Below are 26,772 nucleotides of genomic sequence, written 5' to 3'. Positions count from 1 at the left end.
CTTTATATTCATGTTTATTTATTCCCACATGTGTATATTTTCATATTTAAATATTGCCACATTTATTTATTTATTTATTTAAAATTGTTTAAGTAAAATCTAAAGCTGTTTTCTATCAGTCAGTTAATGTAAAGGAGTTTTAGGATGAAGATTGACATTCGATGCGGATCCACCTTAAGTCGAGTTTCTTTTCTGGAGGGCGTGACGCCGAGAGTGAGTGAGCGAGTGGGAGAGAGAGCGAAAACAAGAGGGATGCGAGCCACGCCCCTGTGCGGCGATCTGACTGCTGATTGGCTGAGAGCAGTCTCATGTCATCAGTCTATGATCGGCGGATCGCGCGCTGCTCTCGGCTGAAACAGTGCTGCTCGTGCTGGGCGCGTTCGCGAGTGTCTGACTGAAGATGACTGCGGGCAAAGCCAAACTCACCCATCCTGGAAAAGCCATCCTGGCAGGTCAGTTTATACACATAACTAACACAATAAGACCAAAAACTCATAAATAATACAGAACTGAAGTTTTCACGACACGTTTAAATATGAATTTTATTCATTTAAAACTTAGAATGTCCGTTTGGATTTGAACTTGAGCAGGAAGCTGTAGAAAAGAAGAGAAAACACTGACGGTTGGATTTTTATTTGGTTTTTGCAGTGAAATACGTGTGAATGAGTATATTAGCTAATACCAAACAAAAGTTAGGCTACTTCACCCGCGAATACGGTTAGTGACTCACCAAATTATATTTATCTGAACTGAAAAGTATTTACACTATTAAGGTGTGGACTTCATACTAAGTAGTAAACAAAAAGAATAACCAAACAGCCTTCAGACACACACTATTTACCTCATACTGCTTAAACAGAAAAAAAAAGCTGTGTTTATTGTCAATTATGAGTTGTCAGTCCAGAAAATAGTCATGAATGTTATTATTTCTGTATTAGATATAGATAGATAATAAATGTAGTGGTTTAGTTGAGATGTTTTGGTTCAGAGACATGATTTATCAGTTGTGTAAAGGTCAGATGTATACAAGGACACGCAGCTGATGTCCAAACACTGATGCTCACTTAAGTCAGAGAAAAGACGGACACTTACGTGTTTAGTTTGAGACATAATACAAGTCAAAGTGTATGAAAATACTTCAGTCTAGACAAATAGACAATAATAATGAACAGTTTTGACTCTAAATTCAAAAATGCAATATATTGCTTAGCAGAACAATTGTTTAGTCTTAAGAATTATTAATCATGTTTATAAATGGAGGCCTTACTCTTTATTGCACGTTTGTGTATTTTATCACAATGCTCATTCTGCTGCTTTATAAAAGCAATAAGAAACTCAAGGCCGTATTTTTTGCAACGCTGCATAAACGCGGTGTAATGATGGTCTTAGAATAGATTCAGAGCAATTATAAGTAGGTTTGGTCATTACGATCTCTCTCTTACCTGTCTGATGGATCCGCTCTGCCGTTCTCTGGGTAATTGGTGAACTACCATCTGGAAACTGTTCATCTGAAACCAAATGACAGGTTTTAATGTCTGTGATATTTTTTCTCCATATAAGCTGGTGCTGCTCCACCCGTCTGTAATTACACAAACCAGCCTTCGGATGGAAATGCCACGTCTTATTTGCACAAGAATATGACAGGCTGGTGCTGGAGCCGAGCCTAATTTAAACCATTATTTTGTCTTTGTTTAGCACAGTAATTGCCATTGTCATATACATGAGGGAAATACAGTGTATTATATTAAATATATATACACTACCAGTCAAAAGTTTTTGAACAGTAGGATTTTTAATGTTTTTTAAAGAAGGCTTTTCTGCTCACCAAGCCTGGATTTATTTGGATCAAATATCCAAAAGTGAAAATATTTTTATTATTTAAAATAACTTTTCTATTTGAATATATTTTAAAGTGTAATTTATTCCTGTGATCAAAGCTACATTTTCAGCATCATTACCCCAGTTTTCAGTGTCACGTGATCCCTCAGAAATCATTCTGATATTCTGATTTGCTGCTCAAGAAACATTTATTATTATTATTATCAATATTTAAAACAGCTGAGTACATTTTTTCAGGATTAAAGAAAGATCCATAGACCATTCATCCAAAACGAAGAGCCTTTGTGACATTATATACTATACCAGGGGTGGTGAACGTCACGTCCTGGAGAGCCGCAGCCCTGCATAGTTTTGCTTCAACCCTAATTAAACGCACCTGAACAAGTTAATCAAGCTCTGAAGGGTTACAAGAAAGCAACAGGCACGTGAGTTTTAATTAGGGTTGGAGCTGAACTCTGCAGGGCTGCGGCTCTTCAGGACTGGAGTTCGCCACCCCTGTACTATACCATTCAAAAGTTGGAGTCAGTATATATTTTATTATTATTTTTTAGCATAATAATAATAATAAAAAAAGCAGCAAATCAGAATATTATAATGATTTCTGTAGGATCATGTGACTGGAGTAATGATGCTAAAAAATCAGTTTTGAAATCACAGGAATAAATTACATTTTAAAATAAATTCAAATAGAAAACAGTTATTTTTAATAGTAAAAATAGTAAAAATTTGTGAAAGTTCAACAAAGTGCACAATAAAAATCTTACTGTTAAAAAAAATTGACTGGTAGTGTATATAGTGGTATAATACATAACTTAATAAAAAAAAAAAATGTAATAATAGGAAAATAAAGGAATGAATGTCTTGATAAAACAAATACAATTAATTTACTTAAATTTGTAATTTATGTTTATATAAATGAAGTAAAAAATAAAGAAAATATACAATATAATTGTTTTTGTTTTATTATATTGTTTTATTATATTTTTATTATATATATATATATATATATATATATATATATATATATATATGAAGAGTTCATTCAATTCTCAGAAATTAGTGCATTCCAGCTAATCTCAATTACACTGCAGTTGGGTTATTTTGATTAGGTAAAAAAAATAACAAAAAATACAGGTAACTAACACAATAAAATACAATAACAACATAATAACGTAATAAAAACATGCAGCTGAGGTATCTGTTTTTGCCAATAAACTCTTCATATATATACACACACAAACACACACACACACACAACACAGTCTGGTTTATTATCCTTGTGGGGACTCTCCATAGGTGCAATGGTTTTTATACTGTCCACACTGTATTTTCTATCCCCTTACCATAACCCTACCCCTAAACCTAACCCTTACAGAAAACTTTCTGCATTTTTACTTTCTCAAAAAAACTCATTCTGTATGATTTATAAGCTTTTGTACCCATGGGGACCTCAATTTAGGTCCCCACGGTGACACTAGTCCCCATGAGTCTGTGTGTATTCAGGTTTAGGTCCCCACAAGGATATAAAAACAAGTCCACACACACACACATATATGTATGTGTGTGGGTTGGTAGGTCTGTGTCATGATTTCAGTACTGGAGGATGTTATGATGACTTTTCTCTATCAGATGGAACAGAAATGTTCAGGAAGTGCTTTCGATCAGTTTTTTTTGTTTGTATGATGCGTTTGTACTCCTTTATTCACACTAAGATTAAAAAGCTCTTTTGTTTGGGACGATTCTGGAAGTTCAGGCAATTCAGGCGGTTCAGGTCGGTTTAGTCCTGTATGGTGTGTTAGTGTTGTTTATATGAATGTTTCGTTCTTTCAGCTACTGGTCTCTGATTGTTTTGTATTGCAGAGCGGCTCTGGTTTACTGTCACACAAACCCATCAGTGACCTGGAAACATTTCACGCTACACACACACGGCATTCCAGAGCAGTTTTCCATAGTCACATGTGTAGTAAGATTACAGCCGTCTGACAGGAGAACGGGGCCGTGGACATGTTCACATGTGGGATCTCCTGTCACGGCAGATTTTAAGGGAACATTCAGGGTTTGATGTAAATTGAACTCTGTGACATGCTTTTGATTAGCACAGAAATTCAGTTTTTCCCCAACATTTACAGTTATGCATTCAGCAGACCCTTTTTTCTAGAGCGACATTTATAACAACAACAATAATAATAATAAATGACAAAACACAAAATTACTAAAACTTTAAAATGAATGTAAAAACATGAAAAATAAAATCTAAATATTACCAAAAATGTAATACTATTTCAGTTATACTAAAATGACACTGAAATTGCTTGTTTTATTTTTTATATTAACTGAAAGCGAAATATTTAATAGAAATATTATAAAATAATTTTAATGAATTGTAAAAAAAACATATGCATTTATAATAATAATAATAATAATAACAAAAATGAAAAAACACAAAATTACTAAAAATTTAAAACTAAAGTGAAAACACAAAAATCTAAATATTAACAAAAACTGTAAAAGTATATCAGTTATACTAAAATGACACTGAAATTGCTTCTGTTTTATTTTTGTGACATTTTAAAAGTGCTGTCAGACGTTTGAACCCCGCTGTATATTGAACTCTGTCAGAAGGCTCAAATATACCAAGATATATTGTTCAGATATTTCATCCAGCCGTGTTATAGTGATGGGTCGGTCGCCTGCGGGCAGTTCTGTCTAATGGAGAGCCGTCAGATCGCTGCTATTGTGTTTTCTTCACCACTCAAGCCCTTTATACAGCTATTGCTGTGCAAGTGTGTGTGTCTCGCCGGGAGGCTGCAATTAAGCTCAGCGAGTGCTCGTCTCCTCTCTGAGGCCGAGGGCTCGTCACCGGTCCGCTCATCAGCGTTTCTCCGTCCATTCACAATCACTTGTTCTTCCGTTTGTTTCTGTTTTCCTGTCTGCCCTGCTGATTTTGTCTGTCTCTCCATCTGAAAGTCGCTCACGATGGCTTAAGGCCCTCAAGTAGATCAAACATCATGTATTAATAGAGCCGTAATGTCACCATTTGCTTCTTCGAGAAACATGAAAGGAATTATTAATCTGTCATCTGCCTTTAATGTAACGCCAGAATCCAGAAACACATTCCTCTGACGGTAATCACCACATCTAATTAAAACAGCGACTCAATAACTATTAAAAATTAACACTCTGCCATTATTTACTCATTTTAAATGAGTGGACATAAAGGTTTGGGGTCAGTACAGTTTATTTTAGCAAGAAATTACTGCTTTTATTCAACAAGGATGCATTAAATTGATCAAAAGTGACAGTAAACACATTTATAATGCTACAGAAGATTTCTGTTTTAAACAAATGCTTTTCTTTTGAACATTCTATTCATCTGTGAATCCTGAAAAGTAAAATTTATCACAGTTTCCACAAAAATATTGGGCAGCACAACTGTTTCCAATATTTATAATAATCAGAAATCTTTCTTGAGCAACAAATCAGCATATTAGAAATATTTCTGAAGGATCATGTGACACTGAAGACTGGAGTAATGATGCTGAAAATTCAGCTTTGCATCACAGAAAAAAATACATTTTACTATATATTTACATAGAAAACAGTTATTTTAAATTGTAATAATATTTCACATTTTGACTATTTTTTACTGGATTTGAATCAATAATCAATAAAGTGTATCAACAACATTAAGAAAATTAACCGACCCCAGAGTAAAAGGTCAATTTTAAGGTTTTTTTTTTTTTTTTTTTTTTTAATTATTTTTTTATTTATTTGGTCAAAAATACAACTGTTTGAAAATCTGAAACCCGAGGGTGCAAAAAATCTAAATATTGAGAAAATCGCTTTTAAGAGAAGAAGTTCCTAGCAATGCAAATTACTAATCGAAAATGTTCATATATTTACGATAGAAAATGTACAAAATATCTTCATGGAACATGATCTTTACTTAAAATCGTAATGATTTTTGGCATAAAAGAAAAATCAATGATTTTTGACCCATACAATGTATTTTTGGCTACTACTACAAATATACCTGTGTTACTTATGACTGGTTTTGTGGTCCATGGTCACATATATATTCTTTCAAAATTTATATTGAATATAATGGAACATATAATGGAAGCATGTATATATATATATATATATAAATAAAAGCAATCCATATAAGCCATCATATACCTATAACTTTGTGCACAAGTCTTTTGTTAACTATTATGATATTTTTATGGTGTTTTCTCAGCATGAACGATCTGTAAAGCATCTTATTTTGTGCTGCACTGAAGAAAGTCTTACAGTATCGCACTGATATTACAATTTTAGAGCAAGCCAACATTTTTACCCAAACATATCGGGAGATTTTGATGCTGATTTATTGTAGATATTGTATGAATGCTGAGAGCTTGGGTTTTATTGATGTGTGTTTGGTAAAGGGTGTATATGTGTGTGTGTTTTGACTGATATTTCAATACAGCAGGTTATTACAGAAACACACACACAGAGTGACTGATTTCTGCTTTCATGTAAATCAGTCGTGTTTCACTGGCAGGTCTCAGATGTGGCGTCTGTGGTAATTTCCTCCCGTTCGCTCTGTTTCTGTTTCTACACGCAGACGTGAGCGCGTCAGAGAGCTTGTAAAGGCCTTTAGCTTGATTTATGACACTTCTGGGTGAAGCGACCAGCAGTACCTCATGGGGTTATTGATTAGCTGCTTTAGCAGCTCTCTCTGTGTGTGTGTGTGTGTGTGTGTGTGTGTGATTTTAAAACAACCTCATGTAAAACAGATCTTGGTGTGTAAAGCAGTAACACTTTACAATAAGGTCACAGTTAGTTAATGCATATAGTAACATTAAATAACAATGAGCAATGCAGTTATAGCAGTATTTAATTATTTTTGTTATTTTTGTCACATTTAATTTTAATCCAAAAATTTAAATGTGCGCATTCTCAGTCTAGATGTATGAGTTTGTTTCTTCATCAGATTTGGAGAAACGTGTCATTCTGTCACTTGCTCACCAATGGATCCTCTGCAGTGAATGGGTGCCGTCAGAAGCCAAAACAGCTGATAAAAACATCACAATAATCCACAAGTAATCCACACCACTCCAGTCCATCAATTAACATCTTATGAAGCCAAAAGCTGCATGTTTGTCAGAAACAAATTCATTTTTAAGATGTTTTAAACTGTAAACTGTTGCTTCCAGTTAAAAGTCTGTTATTATGGAGTCCATAATCAATAATAGCGCTTCCTCCAGTGAAAAAGTCCATTGTCTCTCACAACAAAATCCAGCCACATATTTGTTTAGAGCTGTTTTGGACTGTTTTGGCTTGTAAATGGTGCTTGATCTGTGCAGATTTCTCCCCTGATTCAGACAAGATGACTTTTGTCACTGGAGGAAGCAATATTATGGATACATATTTTAGCCAGAATCAACGGTTTTAAGTTAAAAACATCGTAATGATGGATTTGTTTCTTACAAACACATGGTTTTTGTCTTCTCAAGATGTTAACTGATGGAATGGAGTGGTGTGAATTACTTGTGGATTATTGTGATGTTTTTATCAGCTGTTTGGACTCTCATTCTGACGGCACCCATTTACTTCAGAGGACCCATTGGTGAGCAAGTGATGGAATTAAACATTTCTACAAATCTAATGAAGAAACAAACTCATCCTAATCTTGGATGACCTGAGGGTGGCAAGATTAGGATGAGGACATTTTTTTAGGACATTTTTGGTAATTTTTCTTTTTTGATTGAACTGTTCTTTAATGTCAGTCAAAATAATAATAAAAATAAATAAATAAATAAATAAAAATATTCATTGTTTGTTCATGTCAGCTTGAGTCCTTTTGATTTTAATAATGTTTTAGGAAATGTTACAATTAACTAAGATTAAATGAATGAAATTAATGAAAACTAATACATAAAAATGTATAAAAAAAAAAATTGTAACAGGCATTTATAATAATAATAATAATACATTTAATAAAATTGACAAAAAAAATATTAAAACTTTAAAATTAAAGTGAAAACACAAAAAATAAAATCAAAATATGAACAAAAAATGTAATACTATATCAGTTATACTAAAATGACATTGAAATTGCTTCTGTTTTATTTTTAATATTAACTGAAAGTGAAATATTTCATATAAGTAATATAAAATCTGATGGAGGAACAAACTCATCTATACCTGAGGGTGAGACATTTTAGGTAATTTTTCTATTTTGGATGAACTGTTCTTTTAATGTCAGTAAATAAATGAATACATAAAAATATTCATTGTTTGTTCATATCAGCTTGTGTCCTTTTGATTTTAATAATGTTTTAGGAAATGTTACAATTAAATAAGATTAAATTAATGAAAACATGCATAAAAATGTATAAAAAAATTTGTAAGAAGTATTTATAATAATAATAATAATCTAATAAAAAATAACAAAACAAAATTAATAAAACTGTAAAATTAAAGTGAAAACAAAAAATTAAATCAAAATATGAACAAAAACTGTAATACTATATCAGTTATACTAAAATGACACTGAAATTGCTTCTGTTTTATTTTTAATATTAACTGAAAGTGAAATATTTAATATAAATAATATAAAATCTGATGGAGAAACAAACTCATCCTAATTTTGGATGACCTGAGGGTGAAACATTTTAGGTATTTTTTTTTTATTTTGGTTAAACTGTTTCTTTAATGTCAGTAAAATAATAATAAAAATATACCAAAAATTTATACTTTGTTCATGTCAGCTTTGGTCCTTTTAAATTTTTTGTTTAAGGAAATGCTACAGTTAACTAAGATTAATTTTTTTTTTAATATTTAAAATATTAATGTAAGACCTAATGTTGACAAATGGAACCTTGTTGTAAAGTGCTATAGAAAAAAAATTGATCTAAAGCAAGAAAATGGAAAGGAAAATAGAAAAGGGACAGCGATGGTAGTGATGGATGTAGTGTTTTGCTCTCAGTATTGGTGTGTACCTCATATATTTCCATTAGTCCCAGTGAGACTGATAAACACTGTGTGTGTGTCAGTATATGCCTGTCAGTGACACCATGTGCAATAACCAGAGCAGTGTAACGTTAACTAACCACACCAGTCTGATCCAGATCAGCATTTGTTAAAGTGTGTTTTTCCAGTGATGGAAAGCAGCATCTGAGTGACCTGCGGTTTGACCTGCTCTTGAGAGAGTGAAGTGAATTAGACCTGTAGGAGGGGTATGTATGTGTGTTCAGTGTGCGCGTGTGTGTGTGTGTGTGTGTGGTGCAGCGGGTCAGGGATGGGCTAATGGTCTCTCCCAATGTCCCCATGGGCAGATGAGCTATTACAATTAGAGAGATGAGAGAGGATCGTTGCTCTTATTTCATTCTGTCTGATGCATCTGTATGAACTGATCGTGACTGATTTTAAGGTCTTAAAAATCATCTTTAAAAAGGCAGATTATTTTAATGGTCTGTAATAAATACTTTAATAATACCCAGTGTATCACACATTCATTTCTGAATTAAATTTTTATATGTGACCCTGGACCACAAAATCAGTCATAAGGGTCAATTTTTTGACTGAAAGCTGAATAAATAAGCTTTCCACTGATGTGATGTATGGTTTGTTAGAACAGGACAACATTTGGCCAAAATGCAACTATTTGAAAATCTTGAATCTGAGGTTGTAAAAAAAACCTAAATATTGAGAAAATCCCCTTTCAAGTTGTTCTTAGTAATGCATATAACTAATCAAAAATGTGGTTTTGATATATTTACGGTAGGAAATTTACAAAATATCTTAATGGGACATGATCTTTACTTAATATCCAAATGATTTTTGGCATAAAAGAAAAATGTATCATTTTAACCTATACAATGTATTTTTGGCTATTGCTACAAATATACCCGTGCTACTTATGACTGGTTTTGTGGTCCGGGGTCACGTATATCACATATATATTCTTTTAAAATGTATATTTTGAAAGAAATTAATACTTTTACTCGTCAAGGTTGCATTAAATTGATCAGAAGTGACAGTAAATTTACGAGTAAATTCATTATGAAACATTCATAATGTTTCAAAAGATTTATATTTTTTTTAAAAAAAACTGTTCTTTTGAACTTTCTGTTTATCAAAGAATTCTGAAATATAAAATGTATCACAGTTTCCAAAAAATATTGACAGAGAAAATACCCACAAAAGATTATTTAAAGCTATGTTTGTGTTAACTGAGAAAATATCAAGTAGACATTATAAACTGTAGCTTTAGAAAGCTAAAATAAAATATTTTATTTGATTCAACATAAACTTTATTACACAAATATTTTTAGGCTGCAACGGCCTAACGTGAACTATGAAACATAAAATAAGGTAATTTGAGAAACATCTCAGTATTTTTTGTTCATACAGTGAAAGTCATCGCAACCAAAACAGCTTTGTTACCAACAGTTTCCAAAATACCTTCTTTTAAGTTCCACAAAATAAAGGTTTAAAACAAAATGAGGGAGAGTAAAGGATGGCAGAACTATCCCTTTAATGTTTTTATTTTTATTATTAGTATTTTTTTAATTAAATGATACTGTAAGTAGAAACTAAATCTGCCAGCAGGTGGCGGTAAATGTCTTTGAGTCATTTATTCATTCATTTGATTTGTTCAAATGGCTGATTCATTCAGAAGTGAAGTAAATGGCTCTCTTTATGAATGGGCCTTTGAATCATTGATTCACACAATTCGTTCAAAACGTGGATTCGTTTAGAAACTGCTATGGCTTCAAAGGTAGTATGTTCTCTGCAAAATTGAGCAAAAACATAATATTGTGTTTAGAATATAACACTATATCAACTTCTTATTTACTGAACTGTTGTATAAAATCATATTTAAGCTTGTGATAGATCGGGACAAAATCAGCACTCGTGTTATATTGCTTTTGCTGCCTGTGTGATATTGTGTGATATATGATATATATAAATCTGAGACAAACACATACAGGGGCATTTTTTTGCACCAATATCTTGAAATTTAGGGCATAACGGCATTTATGGAGTTGTTACCCTGCATCATATTTGTCAGGAGTCAACTATATGAAATATAAGATGACGCGCAGGTCTGGGGGCGGGGCCAACGCGTTAACTACGTTAAAATATTTGAATCCCATTTTTTTTCAGAACTAATTCATTAAGTTAACACGTTAAACTCACAGCCCTTGTGAACTAATGGTGTTTGTCTGATTTTTCATCTGCAGGTGGAATCGCAGGTGGCATTGAAATCTGCATCACGTTTCCTACAGAATATGTGAAGACTCAACTACAGTTAGACGAGAAAGCCAATCCACCCCGTTACAGAGGAATCAGTGAGTACACACACACACACACACACAAACACATACATACTCACGCACACGTGTGACGTTCACATCCTCTTTGGAGTTAATTAGTGAAACTCTCCGGGCCAGAACTGATTCCCACCTGCTGCTGCTGCGCTCCGAAAGTAAACAAACTTATCTTCCGTCGCTTTCTCCATCTCTCTCTCATTCTATCTCTCTCTATCGCTCTCTCTCTCTGGCTAAAGCTCAGAGAACATTTTAACAAGCCTTCTGTTGATTTAACAGACCGACTCACAGCTGCTTTTAGTTGCACATCTCTAATACCCAGATGATGCTCTGTGCAGTGTTAATTTAGTATCATTGATGTATCATTGAGTTTTTGTTTAATATTTTGAATTTGATCTGTAAAAAATATATATTTTCTGTTTTCACTTTAATTTTAGAGTTTTAGTAATTTTTTAAAGTCATTTTTTAAATATTTTTTTCAATGTATGTCAAGTAACTATACCACCAGTCAAACGGTTTTGAACAGTACGATTTTTAATGTTTTTTTTTTTAAAGAAGTCTTTTCTGCTCACCAAGGCTGCATTTGTTTGATTCAAAGTACAGCAAAAACAATACAATTTTGAAATATTTTTACTATTTAAAATAGCTGTTTTCTATGTGAATATCTGTTAAACTGTAATTTATTTAAACTGTGATCAAAGCTAAATTTTCAGTGTCACATGATCCTTCAGAAATCATTCTAATATGATGATTTGATGTTCAAGAAACATTTTTTATTATTATTATATATTATCAATATTTAAAACAGTCGAGTACATTTTTTCAGGTTTCTTTGTTGAATAGAAGATCCAATGATCAGCATTTATCTGAAGTGAACATTATACACATGAACAAAATGAACATTATTTGTAACATTATACACTGTACCATTCAAATGCTTGGAGTCAGTATAATTTTTTGGGAAAGAAATGATAGAAATTCATACTTTTATTTAGCAAGGATGCTTTAAATTGATCAAAAGTGACAGTAAAGACATTTATAATGTTACAAAAGATTTCTATTTTAGATAAATACTGTTCTTCTGAACTTTCTATTCATCAAAGAAACCTGAAAAAAATCTACCCAGCTGTTTTCCACATAATAATAACAATAAATGTGTTCTGAGCAGCAAATCAGCATATTAGAATGATTTCTGAAGGATCATGTGACACTGAAGACTGGAGTAATGATGCTGAAAATTCAGCTTTGAAATCACAGAAATAAATCACATTTCAAAATATATTCAAATAGAAAACAGTTATTTTAAATAGTAAAAAAAATCACATTTTGACTGTTTTTGCTGTACTTTGGATCAAATAAAATAAAAAAAAAACTTTTGTCATTGTTTCATTGTTTATTTTTATTTTCAATTAATGTTTATTTCATTTTAAGTAATGTAAAATATATATTTTTAATAAATTGATATGTGTTTTAATTTTAGTTTTAGTTTATTTAGTTCTAATTATATTAGTACTTCAAGTTAAACTAAATGAAAATAAGAAATGTAGCCTTGGCAACTTGCTGAAATAAATGTTTTAAAAGTTAGATTTTTTTAAATATTTTATTTTATTTTATAGTTAAATCTTATTTTATTTCAAATAATGGATTTTTTATGTTTTAGTTAACTGTAATAACCCAGGCTCTGTGTCCATTAAAAGTGTACTATTTATTAAAATAATAATAACATCAATAATAATAATAATAATTAATATTATATCTATAATTAATATGTGTTATTAAAACAATTTAATAAATCTTTTGTCATTAAAGTGTTTTTAAAGCAAGACAGTGTACATATATAATAAAAAAACTCATTTTGAAAAAAAAATACTTTCATTCATCAAGGACACATAAAATTGATCAAAAGTGGCAGTAAAGACATTTATAATGTTATAAAAGATTTCTGTCTCAAATAAATGCTGTTCTTTTGAACTTTCTATTAATCTGTGAATCCTGGAAAATAAAATGTATCACAGTTTCCAAAAAACATTGGTAACAATCAGAAATGTTTTTGAGCAGCAAATCAGCATATTAGAATGATTTCTGAAGGATCATGTGACACTAAAGACTGGAGTAATGATGCTGAAAATTCAGCTTTAAACACAAACATAAATTACATTTTAACAGATATTGACATAGAAAACAGGTATTTTACATTATAATATTATTTCATTATTTTACTGGGTTTTTTTAACCAAATAAATGCAGCCTTGGTGAGCAGAAGAAATTAATTTGATGAAATTTTCTCCACAGCGGACTGCGTATCACAGACAGTCCGTCATCATGGAGTGAAGGGTTTATATCGAGGCCTGAGCTCGCTGCTGTACGGATCCATCCCTAAATCTGCAGTCAGGTACGTAAATGCACACTAACAGACGCATATTCATGCATACTTGAGCTGTGAGGCCGATCTATTTCGGACAGCTGACATTTATTATGCTATTGTTTTTGTTGAAGCGAGCAGCTCTATAGCAGCTCTTTCTCATTCGGAGGCGGGTCTGGTTTCTCCCATGAGTGTGCGTGTGTTTGATATGACAGAGCAGCGGTGCGTGTCCGGCGCTGTCTGTCAGACGGATGCTCTCTGCTCTCTCGGGTCTCCTGGTCACTGAGGAAGACGACAGAACTAACTTCAGCAAACATAAACACGCATCAGTTTCTGTCACTGTTTACTCACCCTGGTGTCGTTTTGCACCCGTGTGACAAAACGAGAAATGCTTCACACTGCCTTTTTCCACACGACCACATTTCATAGTAAACATGAGCATTAAGCTCTAAAAAGACAAAAATACATTCTTAATGCACCGTAAAACTATCCTAACACTCATATGTTGTTTTCTAAGCATTGTTAATTTAGTATCATTAATATACTGCTATAGTTTTTATGAATATTTTGAATTTTATTTTCATATTTTCAATTTTCATTTCAGTTTGTTTTCGTAATATTGTTGTGCGTTTTGTCATTTTTATTATTTTACTAACTGTGTCTAAGTTTTTAGTTATTATAGTTATTTTATATTTTTCATTTTCATTTGAGTGAAAGTAGCACTTTTGTTGTTTTTGCCATTTTTTAATAATTTTTTTTAATTAGTTTTTTTATTTTTTATTTTCCATTTTATTTTTCATTTAAGTGATTTTGTTGATTTGGTCATTTCTGTTAGTTTTTTAAAAACGTGTCCATTTTTTATACTTTTTTAGTTTTTAGTTCTTTAATACATTGTTATAGTTTTTGTTAATATTTTAAATTAGTTTTTATTTTTCTGTTTTCATTATCATTTTAGTGAAAGTTGTAGCAATTTTGATGTTTTTGCCATTTTTTATGATTTTTTTAATTGTTTTTTTTTTTATTTTTAAAATTTCAATTTTAATTTTGTTGATTATGTTGATTTCTGTTAGTTTTTTTCTATTAGTTTTAAAAAATATCCATATAATGTTTTGATACTTTTTTGTTTGTAGTTCACTAATACACTGTTATAATTTTTATTCATATTTTAAATTAGTTTTTATTTTCCTGTTTTCTGTTTTATTTTCATTTTAGTGAAAGTTTTGCAATTTTGTTATTTTTGCCATTTTTTAAATATTTTTTTATTCGTTTTTTTATTTTAATTTTCATTTAATTACTTTTGTTGTCATTCCTGTTTTTTTTTTTAAATATATCTGTATTATTGTTTATACTTTTTTGTTTTTAGTTCATTACTATACTGTTAGAGTTTTTATTATTATTTTGAATTAGTTTTTATTTTTTAGATTTTCTGTTTTCATTTTTATTTTAGTGAAGGTTTTAGCAATTTTGTTGTTTTTGTCATTTTTTTTGTTTTTTAAATAGCTAAATAAGTTATATATATATTTTTTTTGTTCATTAATATACTGTGATAGAGTTTATTAATATTTTAAATGTGTTTTTTTATATTTTCCATTTTCATTTGCATTCAAGTTAAGTTTTGATGAATTTGTTGTTTTTGTCATTTTTATTATTAATACATCTATATAATTTTTCTAGTTTTTACGATATAAAATAATAATCTTAATAGATGCATAGGAAAAAATAAGAATAAATTGTTTTATATTTATATATATTTTTTTTTCCATTTTCATTTTAGTTAAAAAGTGACAATAAAATATAAAAAAAAAATTCACATGTATTGAAAACTAGAGCAGCATTAACATTTTCCTTAAAAATCAGATTTCCAGACAGGTTTGAAATGACTTCAGGGTGAAAAAATGATGACAGAATTTCAATTTTTGTGAAAATGATTCCTTTAACATGGAGGGAAAACAGGAACAAAATTCTATTAGCCTTCGGTCGTGCATGAGAAGATGAAAGAGAATGTGGGGCCAGACAATGTTTATTTCCTATTGTTTACATTTGAGTTTTTCTGAATCTAATGCCAGTGAAATTGCTGATCTAGTGCAGACTGTTTCTGGATCAGAGGTGTTTGTCTCTTTAAGTGTGTCGTCTGTCCCTTCATCGCACTCGGATTGATTATGGTCTCCTGCGCTGGTGTCTTCCTCCTCCTCTTTTCATTAGCTGATTGGACTGGTTTTGCACGGGTGACCTTGCGTTTGTCGCGCTAATGGATCTGTGCTGTACGTCTGACACTGACCGCTGGATCCAAGCCCAGATTACATTTACGAGCCGCGTCTTATTTGAATTCAGCTGTGTTTTCCACAGCGACACACCCAAACCATCCATCAGAGACCGAAAGCGCTGTGCCTCGGCTGGACTGGTAGATTTACACTGGTTTACAGAGGGTCTGCAGACTTACATATCCTCAGAATCAACTCGGCCGTTTAAATATGTATATATATATCCCACAATGCAATGCACTCAACTTTACTTTCCATCTGCAGTATGACTGATGAACCAGAAGTCATATTAAGCATTCATTATTTGACTGGACTGCCAAAAATTACATTTTAAACAACACTGGACTGTTTGAAATGATTTTGTTTTGTAGAATACAGTATGTTTTTTTGTACCAAAAACCTGTTTTTAGTTTATTTTAGTATCATTAATAATTATTGTAGTTTTAATTTTTTTTATTTGTTTTTGTTTGATTTTATTTATTTGATTTTAATTCTAGTTAAAGTGTGATTTTATTTTATTTTATTTTTTTTCATTTTTATTTGTATTCATTTATTTATTTTTTTTGGTGCTTTGGTGAGTATATCTACATAGTTTTACTATTTTTATTTTTTATTTTGGTTTAAGTACTGGTTAAACTACACTAAACTACACTTTTATTAATATTTTGCATTAGTTTTTATTTTTTATATTTTCATTTTAGTTAGGTTTAGTCATTTTGTTGCATTTTTGTCATTTTTATTATAGTTATTTTTTATACATTTTGTTTTAGTTCATTAATATACTATTACAGCTTTCATTAATATTTTGAGTTTTTATTTCTAGATTTTTATTTTAGTTGTTTTTAGTAATTTAGTTTTTTTTCATCATTTTACATTTTTTTTAAATTGTCTATATAATTTTTCTGAATATTTGTTTTAGTTCATTAATATACTATTATAGTTTTTATTATTATCTTGAATAAGTTTTTATTTTTATATTTTTGTTTAGTTGGTTTTAATAATTTATGTCATGTTTATTATTTTTAATATATCTATAATATTTATACATCTCATTTTAGTTCTATATACTATTATAGTTTTCAGTCAATATTTTGAATTAGTTTTTATTACATTTTTATTATAGTCAGTTTTAGTAATTTTATTGTTTTTGTCATTTTATTAGCTTTTTTAATATCTGTAATTTTTTATACATTTTTGTTTTAGTTCATTAATAACGTTATAGTTTTCATTAATATTTTTAATACATTTTTATTTTTATATTTTTATTTTAGTTGTTTTTGGTAATTTAGTTTCTTCATCATTTTTTAAAATTATGCCTATATAATTTCTGAATATTTGTTTTTGGATTATTAATATACTGTTGTAGTTTTTATTAATATTTTGATTGAGTTTTTATTTTTATATTGTAGCTGGTTTTATTTAATTATTTTTTGATTTTCATTATTTTAAATATATCTATATAATATTTATACATCTCATTTTAGTTCTATATACTGTTATAGTTTTCAGTCAATATTTTGAATGTTTTTATGTAATTTTTATTATTAATAAATTATTATTAAAAAGTAATTTTATTTATTTTATTAGTTTTTTTAATATCTATAATTTTTTATACATTTTTGTTTAAGTTCATTATACCGTTATAGTTTTCATTAATATTTTTAATACATTTTTATTTTCATATTTTCCGTAGTATATACATTTTTTAAATATAGCTTTAGTTTTATTTAATAATAATAACCGTGGTGCACATTATTTAGTAAGCAGTATGCAAGTATTGCATTTTAAACGCAGCCATTGTGAGCTTGTGCTGATAGCAAGTACTGTAACATACTGCTGTTTGAATTATTTATTAATGCGTACTGCATACTACTTCACAATTTATTTAAAAATAGTATGCAGTACTATGCAGTATATGTCAAGCAGTCGGTTAGTATTCCTTTCTAAACAGCCAATCTGTCTCGGTAGTATCCTTCTGTCATGCTGAAAAAGCGACATGAATAGAGCAGGATGAATGATTGCAAAATTGAATCTGAGTCATGTTAATTTAATAGAGAGGGAGAGAGAGAGAGAGAGAGGTTAAATGTGTGACGCCAGTGGAGATGTTCAGCAGACAGACGAGTCGAGGTTCACGTAGAATGAAAGACAGTTTTTGTTTACCTTGTCTGTTCAATTCACTGCTATAAATAGCGCTCGACTCTGCTGGACGTCCTGCGGTCGTATCTGTCTTGAACAACAGAAATAAACACAGAGCAGGTTATAAAAACACGTGGCTGCTTCCTACTGCTAATGGACACCTGTGGCCGTCCCGCCGGCACTGACGCTTTACTGCTGATGTGGCCCGATTCAGGAGGAAATGCTTTAAAACAAGCCACTGAACTTATTCAGAGGATTGTGTGTCTTCCTGAATATGTTTGTGGAAATGCATGTCTGTGTTTCCTGTGTGTTAACAGATCTATCTATCTATCTATCTATCTATCTATCTATCTATCTGTCTATCTGTCTATCTATCTAAACGAGCCTGATGAAAGAAGTGATATAGCTAGAAGTTACTTTAACCATTAATTTAATTTAGTTTCATTTTATTTTAGCCAAATAAAAGTAGTGGTACAGTAAGCTTTGCTGTAGTGTAATTTAATTTAATTTGTTATTTTATTTTATTTTATTTTATTTTATTTTATTTTATTTTATTTTATATTTTATTTATCAAGCCAGATTAAAGAATTGATATAGCAATCTCTGCTTAGTGGTTATTTTATTTTATTATTTGATTTGATTTTGTTTGATTTTTATTTTATTATTTATTTATTTATTTATTTTAATTTTTTATCAAGCCAGATGAAAGAGGTGATATAGCAAGCTCTGCTTTAGTGATTATTTTTATTTTATTTTATTTTATTTTATTTTATTATTTTTTATCAAGCCAGATGAAAGAAGTGATATAGCTAGCTTTGCTTTATTGATTATTTTATTTTATTTTATTTTATTTTATTTTTTATCAAGCCAGATGAAAGAGGTGATATAGCAAGTTCTGCTTTAGTGATTATTTCATTTTATTTTTATTTATTTTAGATGAAAGAAGTGTTATAGCAGTCTCTGCTTTAGTGATTATTTTATTTTATTTATTTATTTTTTTTTTATCAAGCCAGATGAGAAAAGTGATATAGCAAGCTCTGCTTTAGTAATTATTTTATTTTATTGTATTTCATTTTATTTTATTTTATTTTATTTCATTTTTTACATTTTTTTTAATCAAGCCAGATGAAAGAAGTGATATAGCAATATCTGCTTCAGTGATTATTATTATTATTTTTTTTATTTTATTTTATTATTTGATTTGATTTGATTTTTATTTTATTATTTATTTATTTATTTTAATTTTTTATCAAGCCAGATGAAAGAGGTGATATAGCAAGCTCTGGTTTAGTGATTATTTTATTTTTCTTTTCTTTTCTTTTCTTTTCTTTTTTCTTTTCTTTTCTTTTCTTTTTTTAATGTTATTTATTTATTTATTTTTTATCAAGCCAGATGAAAGAAGTGATATAGCCAGCTCTGGTTTAGTGATTATTTTATTTTATTTTATTTTATTTTATTTTATTTTATTTTTTATCAAGCCAGATGAAAGAAGTGATATAGCAAGCTCTGGTTTAGTGATTATTTTATTTTATTTTTATTTATTTTAGATGAAAGAAGTGTTATAGCAGTCTCTGCTTTAGTGATTATTTTATTTTATTATTTTATTTTTTTTATCAAGCCAGATGAGAGAAGTGATATAGCAAGCTCCGCTTTAGTGATTATTTTATTTTATTTCATTTCCTTTCATTTTCCAGATAAAAGAAATGATATAGCGAGCTCTGCTTTAGAGATTTTTATTATTTTATTTGAGCCAAATAAAAGTAGTGATACAGCAAGCTTTGCATTACTGATCATTTTATTTTTAGCAGCATCAAATAAGTCAAACGAAAGAAGTGATATAGTAAGCAATTACTTCAGCTTTATAACTTATTTATTTGACTTTTGCATTGTTTACCATTGATTCAGGTATGCTTTTCTCTAAAAGAAAAGATTGTATGTCTTTTATTGTATAAAACAAAAAAAGATTGATTCATATTGTGTGTTATATATAAGACATTTTTTAAAATGTTAACAGGTTTTTGGCGAGCGTGCTGAGGTTCAGCATCTGATTAGTTTTCTGCCCTGCAGCGCTGCTTTGTTCACTAATGTTTGCTTACTTCACCTCACTCTCTGCTTCATTCCCTGTTTCATTTAAAGCACAGTTGATGATGATGATGATGATGGTGCAGTTACACTAAATATGCTTTAATATCATTTTTCCATCTTTCTCTGCAGGTTTGGTGTTTTTGAGATACTCAGTAACCAGATGAAAGATGAGGCTGGGAAGCTTGACAGCACTCGTGGGTTAGTCTGCGGTTTGGGTGCGGGCGTGATGGAGGCCGTCCTGGTCGTCTGTCCCATGGAGACCATAAAGGTGAGGTCAAAGGTTATTCATGTTGTATGTTACATTAGCAATAGCATTTATTTCTGGCGCGGTTTTACCGTACATACTTCTTCTCTCACATTTGCAGGTGAAATTCATCCATGATCAAAGCTCATCTAATCCCAAATACAGAGGCTTTTTCCACGGAGTGCGAGAGATCGTCAGAACTCAAGGTGAAAAACACAGAGCTTTGTTTTGACTATTTCAGCTCATAGTTTTGGGGAAAACTCAGTGTCCTGATTGTAAGGCCTGTTCTGTTGAATTATTACAATGACAAGAGCTTAAAAAAAAGCAGTTCATCCGTATAGATACCTTAACACAATCACAACATTTTCTTGTTGAGATTATTTTATTTTATTTTATTTTTCCAAACCTCTTGTCCTATGTATGGAATTTTGAAGCATTTATTTTATTTTATTATTTATTTTACTTTTCTTTATTTTTGAAATCACTTGTCCTATGTAGAGGATGCTGGAGCATTTATTTTATTTTATTTCATATTTATTTTTTTATTTTTTTCTCAAATCACTTGTCCTATATAGGGGATGCTGGAGCATTTTATTTTATTGTATTTTATTTTATTTTTCGAAATCACTTGTCACATGTAGGGGATGCTGGAGCTTTTTTTTTTTTTTTTTTTTTTTTTTTTTATTTTATTTTATTTTTCAAATCACTTGTCCCATTCCAAACCACTTGTACTATGTACAGAATGCTGGAGCATTTAATTTAATTGAATTTTTTTTTTTTTTTCAAAATCACTTGTCCCATGTAGGGGATGTTAGAGCATTTTATTTATTTGTTATTTAATTTAATTTAATTTAATTTTATTTTATTTTTCAAATCACTTATCTCATTCCAAACCACTTGTACTATGTACAGAATGCTGGTAGCATTTTATTTTTTATTAATATTATTTGTTTTTTTTAAATCACTTGTCCCCTGTATGGGATGCTGGAACTTTTTATTTATTGTATTTTATTGTATTTTATTTATTTATTTATTCAAATCACTTGCCCCATGTAGGAGATGCTGGAGCATTTAATTTAATTTAATATAATTTTTTTTAATAGTTTTTTTTTTTGTGTTTTTTAAATTGTATTATTTTATTTTATTTTTCAAATCACTTGTCTTATGTAGGGGATGCTGGAGCATTTTATTTATTTGTTATTTTATTTTATTTTATTTTATTTTTCAAATCACTTGTCTTATTCCAAACCACTTGTACAATGTACAGGATGCTGGTAGCATTCTATTTTTTATTATTATTATTTGTTTTTTTTTAAATCACTTGTCCCCTGTATGGGATGCTGGAACTTTTTATTTATTGTATTTTATTTTTTTTTGTTTATTTATTTCTTCAAATCACTTGTCTATTGTAGGGGATGCTGGAGCATTTTATTTTATTTTATTTTTGTTTTATTTTATTTTTCAAATCACTTGCCCCATGTAGGAGATGCTGGAGCATTTAATTTAATTTAATATAATTTTTTTATAGTTTTTTTGTTTTGTTTTGTTTTTTAAATTGTATTATTTTATTTTATTTTTCAAATCACTTGTCTTATGTAGGGGATGCTGGAGCATTTTATTTATTTAATTTATTTTTTTCAAATTAAAACTACATGTTCTTTGTAGGGTGTTTTGTTTGCTGGGGCTTTTATTTTAATTTTTTATTCTATTCTTTTATTTTATGTATTTATTTATTTTTTCAAATCACTTGTCCTATGTAGGGGATGCTAAAGCATTTTTATTTTATTCAAACCAATTGTCCGTGTTTGTTGTGATGCTCCTAACGCTCTCTGTCGGTCTCTCAGGAATCAGAGGGACGTATCAAGGTCTCACCGCGACTGTCCTCAAACAGGGATCCAATCAGGCCATTCGATTCTTCGTCATGACCTCACTCAGGAACTGGTACAAGGGTGAGTGTTTGTGCATCAGCAAAATCACTCTATATATAAAACACTGTCTGAGCTGCACTGCTCTCTACTGGTCATGGAGGTGAAGGCAGATAGAGTCTCATCTGGCAGGGTTCCTTCAAGGTGCTTGAAGTGCTTGAAGTACTTGACTTTTTGAAATTTAAGGCCTGGAAAACCCTTGAAAATAGCAGCATTCCTGAAGAGGTACTTGAGATGTGCTTGAGTTATTGAAAGACATTGTATCTATGAAATAAGTCTAATACAATCAAATACAACAAACAAAATACAGTGAATTAAGCTACAGACTCGATCATAATGCACCATGTTTCCATCTCATATGTATTTGGAGCAGCAGCTTGTCATTGATGGAGTGTTTTCACCAGTTAGCAGTAAACTGGTTACCTTACTTGAATATGTTAATAGATTTGTGTTGGATGTTATCTTGGAATGAAAATATGGATATTCTATTTGTAAACAAAATAATTTTTTCGCTTATTTCAGTTAATTTTGTAAAACTAACGAGCTAAACCTCGTTAGTTTTACAAAACTAATGATTCGCGATCCGGACTTCGAGTCCTGAACTGAAATTATGGTGTGCGAATCATCATTCAGATCGAGACTTTGGAGCGCGGATCGCAAATCATTTGATTTAGATCTGGACTTTGGGCGCGAATCGCGAATTATTTGATTTAGAACGGAACTTTGGGCGCGAATCGGGATTAATTTGATTTAGATCGGGATTTTGGAGCTGTTTCGCGAATTAAATGATTCGCGATCCGGACTTAGAGTCCTGAACTAAAATGACGGTTCGCGAATCATTATTCAGATCGGGATTTTGGAGCGCGGATCGCGATTCATTTGATTTAGAACGGAACTTTGGGCTTGAATCGCGAATCATTTGATTTAGATCGGGATTTTGGAGCTGTTTCGCGAATTAAATGATTCGCGATCCGGACTTAGAGTCCTGAACTAAAATGACGGTTCGCGAATCATTATTCAGATCGGAACTTTGGGCGTGAATCGCGAATCATTTGATTTAGATCGAAACTTTGGGCGCGAATCGCGAATCATTTGATTTAGATCGGAACTTCTAAAAACTTATCTTTTTTAGAATTTGAAAGACGTCGTTTGATAAGTCTTGAAAGTCAAAAAGTAGTGCTTGGAAAGTCCTAGAAAGTGCTGGAATTTGATTTTACAGTGTTTGTACAAAACCTGCATCTGGTAACACATTGGTTGTTTTTTGGTTGTTTTGTAGGTGACAATCCCAACAAATCCATCAACCCCATCATCACAGGAGCGTTTGGTGCGATTGCAGGAGCCGCCAGTGTGTTTGGAAACACACCGCTGGACGTCATCAAGACCAGAATGCAGGTACGCAAAGCGTTTATCAACACATCTCAACATAAATCAGTCCTGTTATGATCACTGAAGCTGTTTATATTGAAAGTACATGGTGTGCTGCATTGAAACACCTTATTCTTTCTATTTCACACCAAAGCAAATCAAATCAAAAATGAATTTATGAAGCACTTTACAAACTGCAGAGTTTTCCAAAAGTGCTGTCAAATTTCAAAATAAAAATAAAATAACTGAACAATATAATACAGTAAGATACAATAATAGAAGAAAAAAAAGAAAACAAATAAATATCATATGAAAAAGGTGATAAAAAGAATAAGCTCTTGATGTTTCTTCACAAATTTCAATAATCAAATCATTCAATTGTAACCCTATGTAGTAAATTTATTTGCTATTGTAAAATAGAGTTTGAAAGGTGAATTTTGTAGAACATTTCTGTTAATAAAGCACTAGTAGTATTTGAAGTTTTAATGAAAATGTGTTTTTTTTAGGGTTTGGAAGCTCATAAGTATAAAAACACAATGGATTGTGCCATGAAGATTATGCGGCATGAAGGACCAGCAGCGTAAGTGTGTGTGTGTGTGTGTGTGTGTACAAAAAAACAGATTAATAATCATACTTCCAAATAAAAATGTACAAATGCTGATTGATTTGTGTGTGGCAGGGTTAATATCATTAACCCTCTGTCCCTCTTCAGGAGTCACACTTGGCTCCTTCACCATCAAAAGTGACAGAGGCCTTGAAATATAACTTTATAAATGCAACATTTCATATCAGAATAGAGTAAAAGCATTTATAATCCATTTTTTTTTAAAACTGAGAATTGTGCCATCTGGTGGCATTAAATAAAATGAAAACAAAAACCATAAAAATGAAAATTATTTGAAATAAAATGAACATTAACTGAAATAAAAAATAATTATAAAAATATATTTATTATATATTATAATTTTTTTTTTTATTTCAGCTAGTTGCCATGGCAAATTTTCAAATTTTTAAGTTGAAATACTAAAATAACTAGAACTACATAAACAAAAACATATTTAAATAAATATTAAGGAAAAAACGCACATTAAAATGACTAACAACTTTAACTAAAATTAACATGAAAACAGAAAAAAATATAGAAATGTATATTCAAAGTATTAACAAAAACAATAATAGTATATTAATGATGCTAAAATAACACTGGTTAGCTGATTACATTCAGGGTTGGTGGATTAACCTCAAACTGAGGTTTTAATGAATTAAAAATGTAACATTTAATAAATAAATAATTTTAGAATAAAAACAATCAAAATAGGACATGTGATTTGAAAACACTTACTAAAAAAGATTAACTGTTTTTATTTTTATTTGATTACCTACATGTTTTATGACCATTAATAATGCAAAGTTGTAGTAATTTTGTGGTTTTTATTATTGCTTTAAAGTATGTCTATATATTTTTTATTATTTTTTATTTCAGTTTTAGTTTTAAATATTTTATTACATAAAGTTAAGAAATGAGAGTAAGTAATTTTATGCTATATTTTGCTTAAAGTTAACTTTTTTTATTTTATTTAAAGTAATGAATATTGTTATGGTTTTGGTTTTAGTTACCTGTAATTACAGTGATTAAATGTGTTAATGTGTGTGTGTATTGGTGTTTTGTACAGGTTTTATAAAGGCACAGTCCCGCGGCTGGGCCGAGTGTGTTTGGACGTGGCCATCGTCTTCATCATCTACGAGGAGGTTGTGAAGGTCTTAAACAAAGTCTGGAAGACTGAGTGAACAAACAGAGATGAAAAGACGAGACGCCATCACTGTGACGGAGCTGTTCACGTCTGCAGTCATGCCGGGGTTTGGTTTATTCCCATTAGTTCTGCCTTTAAACACGCACATACAGTAATATTTAACAAATAATCATTTTATTTCATACAACAGCTCCTTAACCTAGTCAAATGAACATTAAACAATGTAAGTGCCAAATTTAACAGATTTTGTTTATTAATAAATAGATGATTTAACTGCTAGGTTTAATAAAGAGTAAATAGACACACACACACGTACGTTTACAGACGTTTGCACGTCTCTGAGCCAGAGAAATAATCTAGAGAAAAGTGTAACAGTAAATGTGTTTAATGTTTTAACCATGAGAATATTTACATATTGGGGGTGTATGAATATTTATAGATAGATTTACATATAAAGAGAAATTTAACTACAGATCATTCCATAATACAGTGTGAAAATAATTTAAAATTATTTTTTTTAATGTTTCTGACATTTGTACTTAAAGTGTTTTGTTTTTATCTAAGGTTAATATTTTTACATTCGTAAAACCTTTTTTATGAATTAATTTGAATATATTTGATATTTATTTCCCTGTTGCACACGTGCCTTTAACCATCAAACTTTTTAGAAATTTATTTTTCTGAACAACACAGACATTTTAAAGATTTTTTTGTCAGTTTCGAAACATCTTTTGTCAGTCGTGACCTTCTGTTCATGTGCAATATCAACTGTATTATGTATAACTTGAATACAGTTTCAGTGAATGTCAGATACATACATGTACTGTAAATGTGACTGATAACAAAGTGGTTTCACCTCTAAATGGATCTGATATACAGTAGATTACTTAAGTGTTTTCTGTGTAAACCCTTCAGTTTTTACAGCATGAATCTCCAGCTGTGTGTGTCAGTATCTGTTGTATGAGGTGAATAGTGTCATGTGTCTGTTATTGATCATAATTGAATCCGCAGTGCTGCTGCTGGCCGCTAGAGGGCAGCAGCAGCATGGAAAATGGATCTCATGCTTCAGTGTTGATCCCTGTGTGTATTTTAGGGCCCGTTAGAAATATTCCGTGGGATTGTTTGTGCCATATATGTGTATGTTCTTGGCTTTTTTTTGTAGGTCTAGAGTGAAGGCTTCATACTAAATGCTATTGTGCTAATAAAATGATTTTATTTTCACAGTTAAATCAATTCTGACATTATTATTGTGTTTTTGGTTCTTGAAGTTCTACAAAGAACCAAAAAAGAATGTTTATTTTAAAGTCTGTATGTTAATATATATTTAAAAGTTGTTGTTTTTTTTAAAGAAATAAATACTTCTATTCATCAAGGGCGCATTAAATTGATCAAAAGTGACAGGAAAGACTGTTAGAATGTTAGATAATTTAGAATGTTACAAATGATTCTATTTCAAATAAATGCTGTTCTTTTTAAGATTC

The 26,772-nt window shown here is 30.3% G+C and overlaps 1 protein-coding gene across 1 annotated transcript; it reads left to right on the top strand.

Moving 5' to 3' along the window:
- The first annotated feature begins 331 nt into the window (after positions 1-331).
- On the top strand, positions 332-26,772 carry si:dkey-178e17.1 (tricarboxylate transport protein B, mitochondrial). Its single transcript, XM_051117283.1, has 9 exons — positions 332-452; positions 11,076-11,183; positions 13,455-13,554; positions 20,136-20,274; positions 20,372-20,456; positions 22,095-22,199; positions 23,452-23,567; positions 24,047-24,120; positions 25,214-26,772. Exons 1-9 carry the CDS (start codon positions 401-403, stop codon positions 25,326-25,328), a joined length of 894 nt encoding a protein of 297 aa, XP_050973240.1. The 5' UTR covers positions 332-400; the 3' UTR covers positions 25,329-26,772.

The sequence above is a fragment of the Labeo rohita genome, chromosome 8 (assembly GCF_022985175.1).
Source record: "Labeo rohita strain BAU-BD-2019 chromosome 8, IGBB_LRoh.1.0, whole genome shotgun sequence".
Lineage (NCBI taxonomy): Eukaryota > Metazoa > Chordata > Actinopteri > Cypriniformes > Cyprinidae > Labeo > Labeo rohita.
This window is presented reverse-complemented; position numbering and strand designations above follow the sequence as displayed.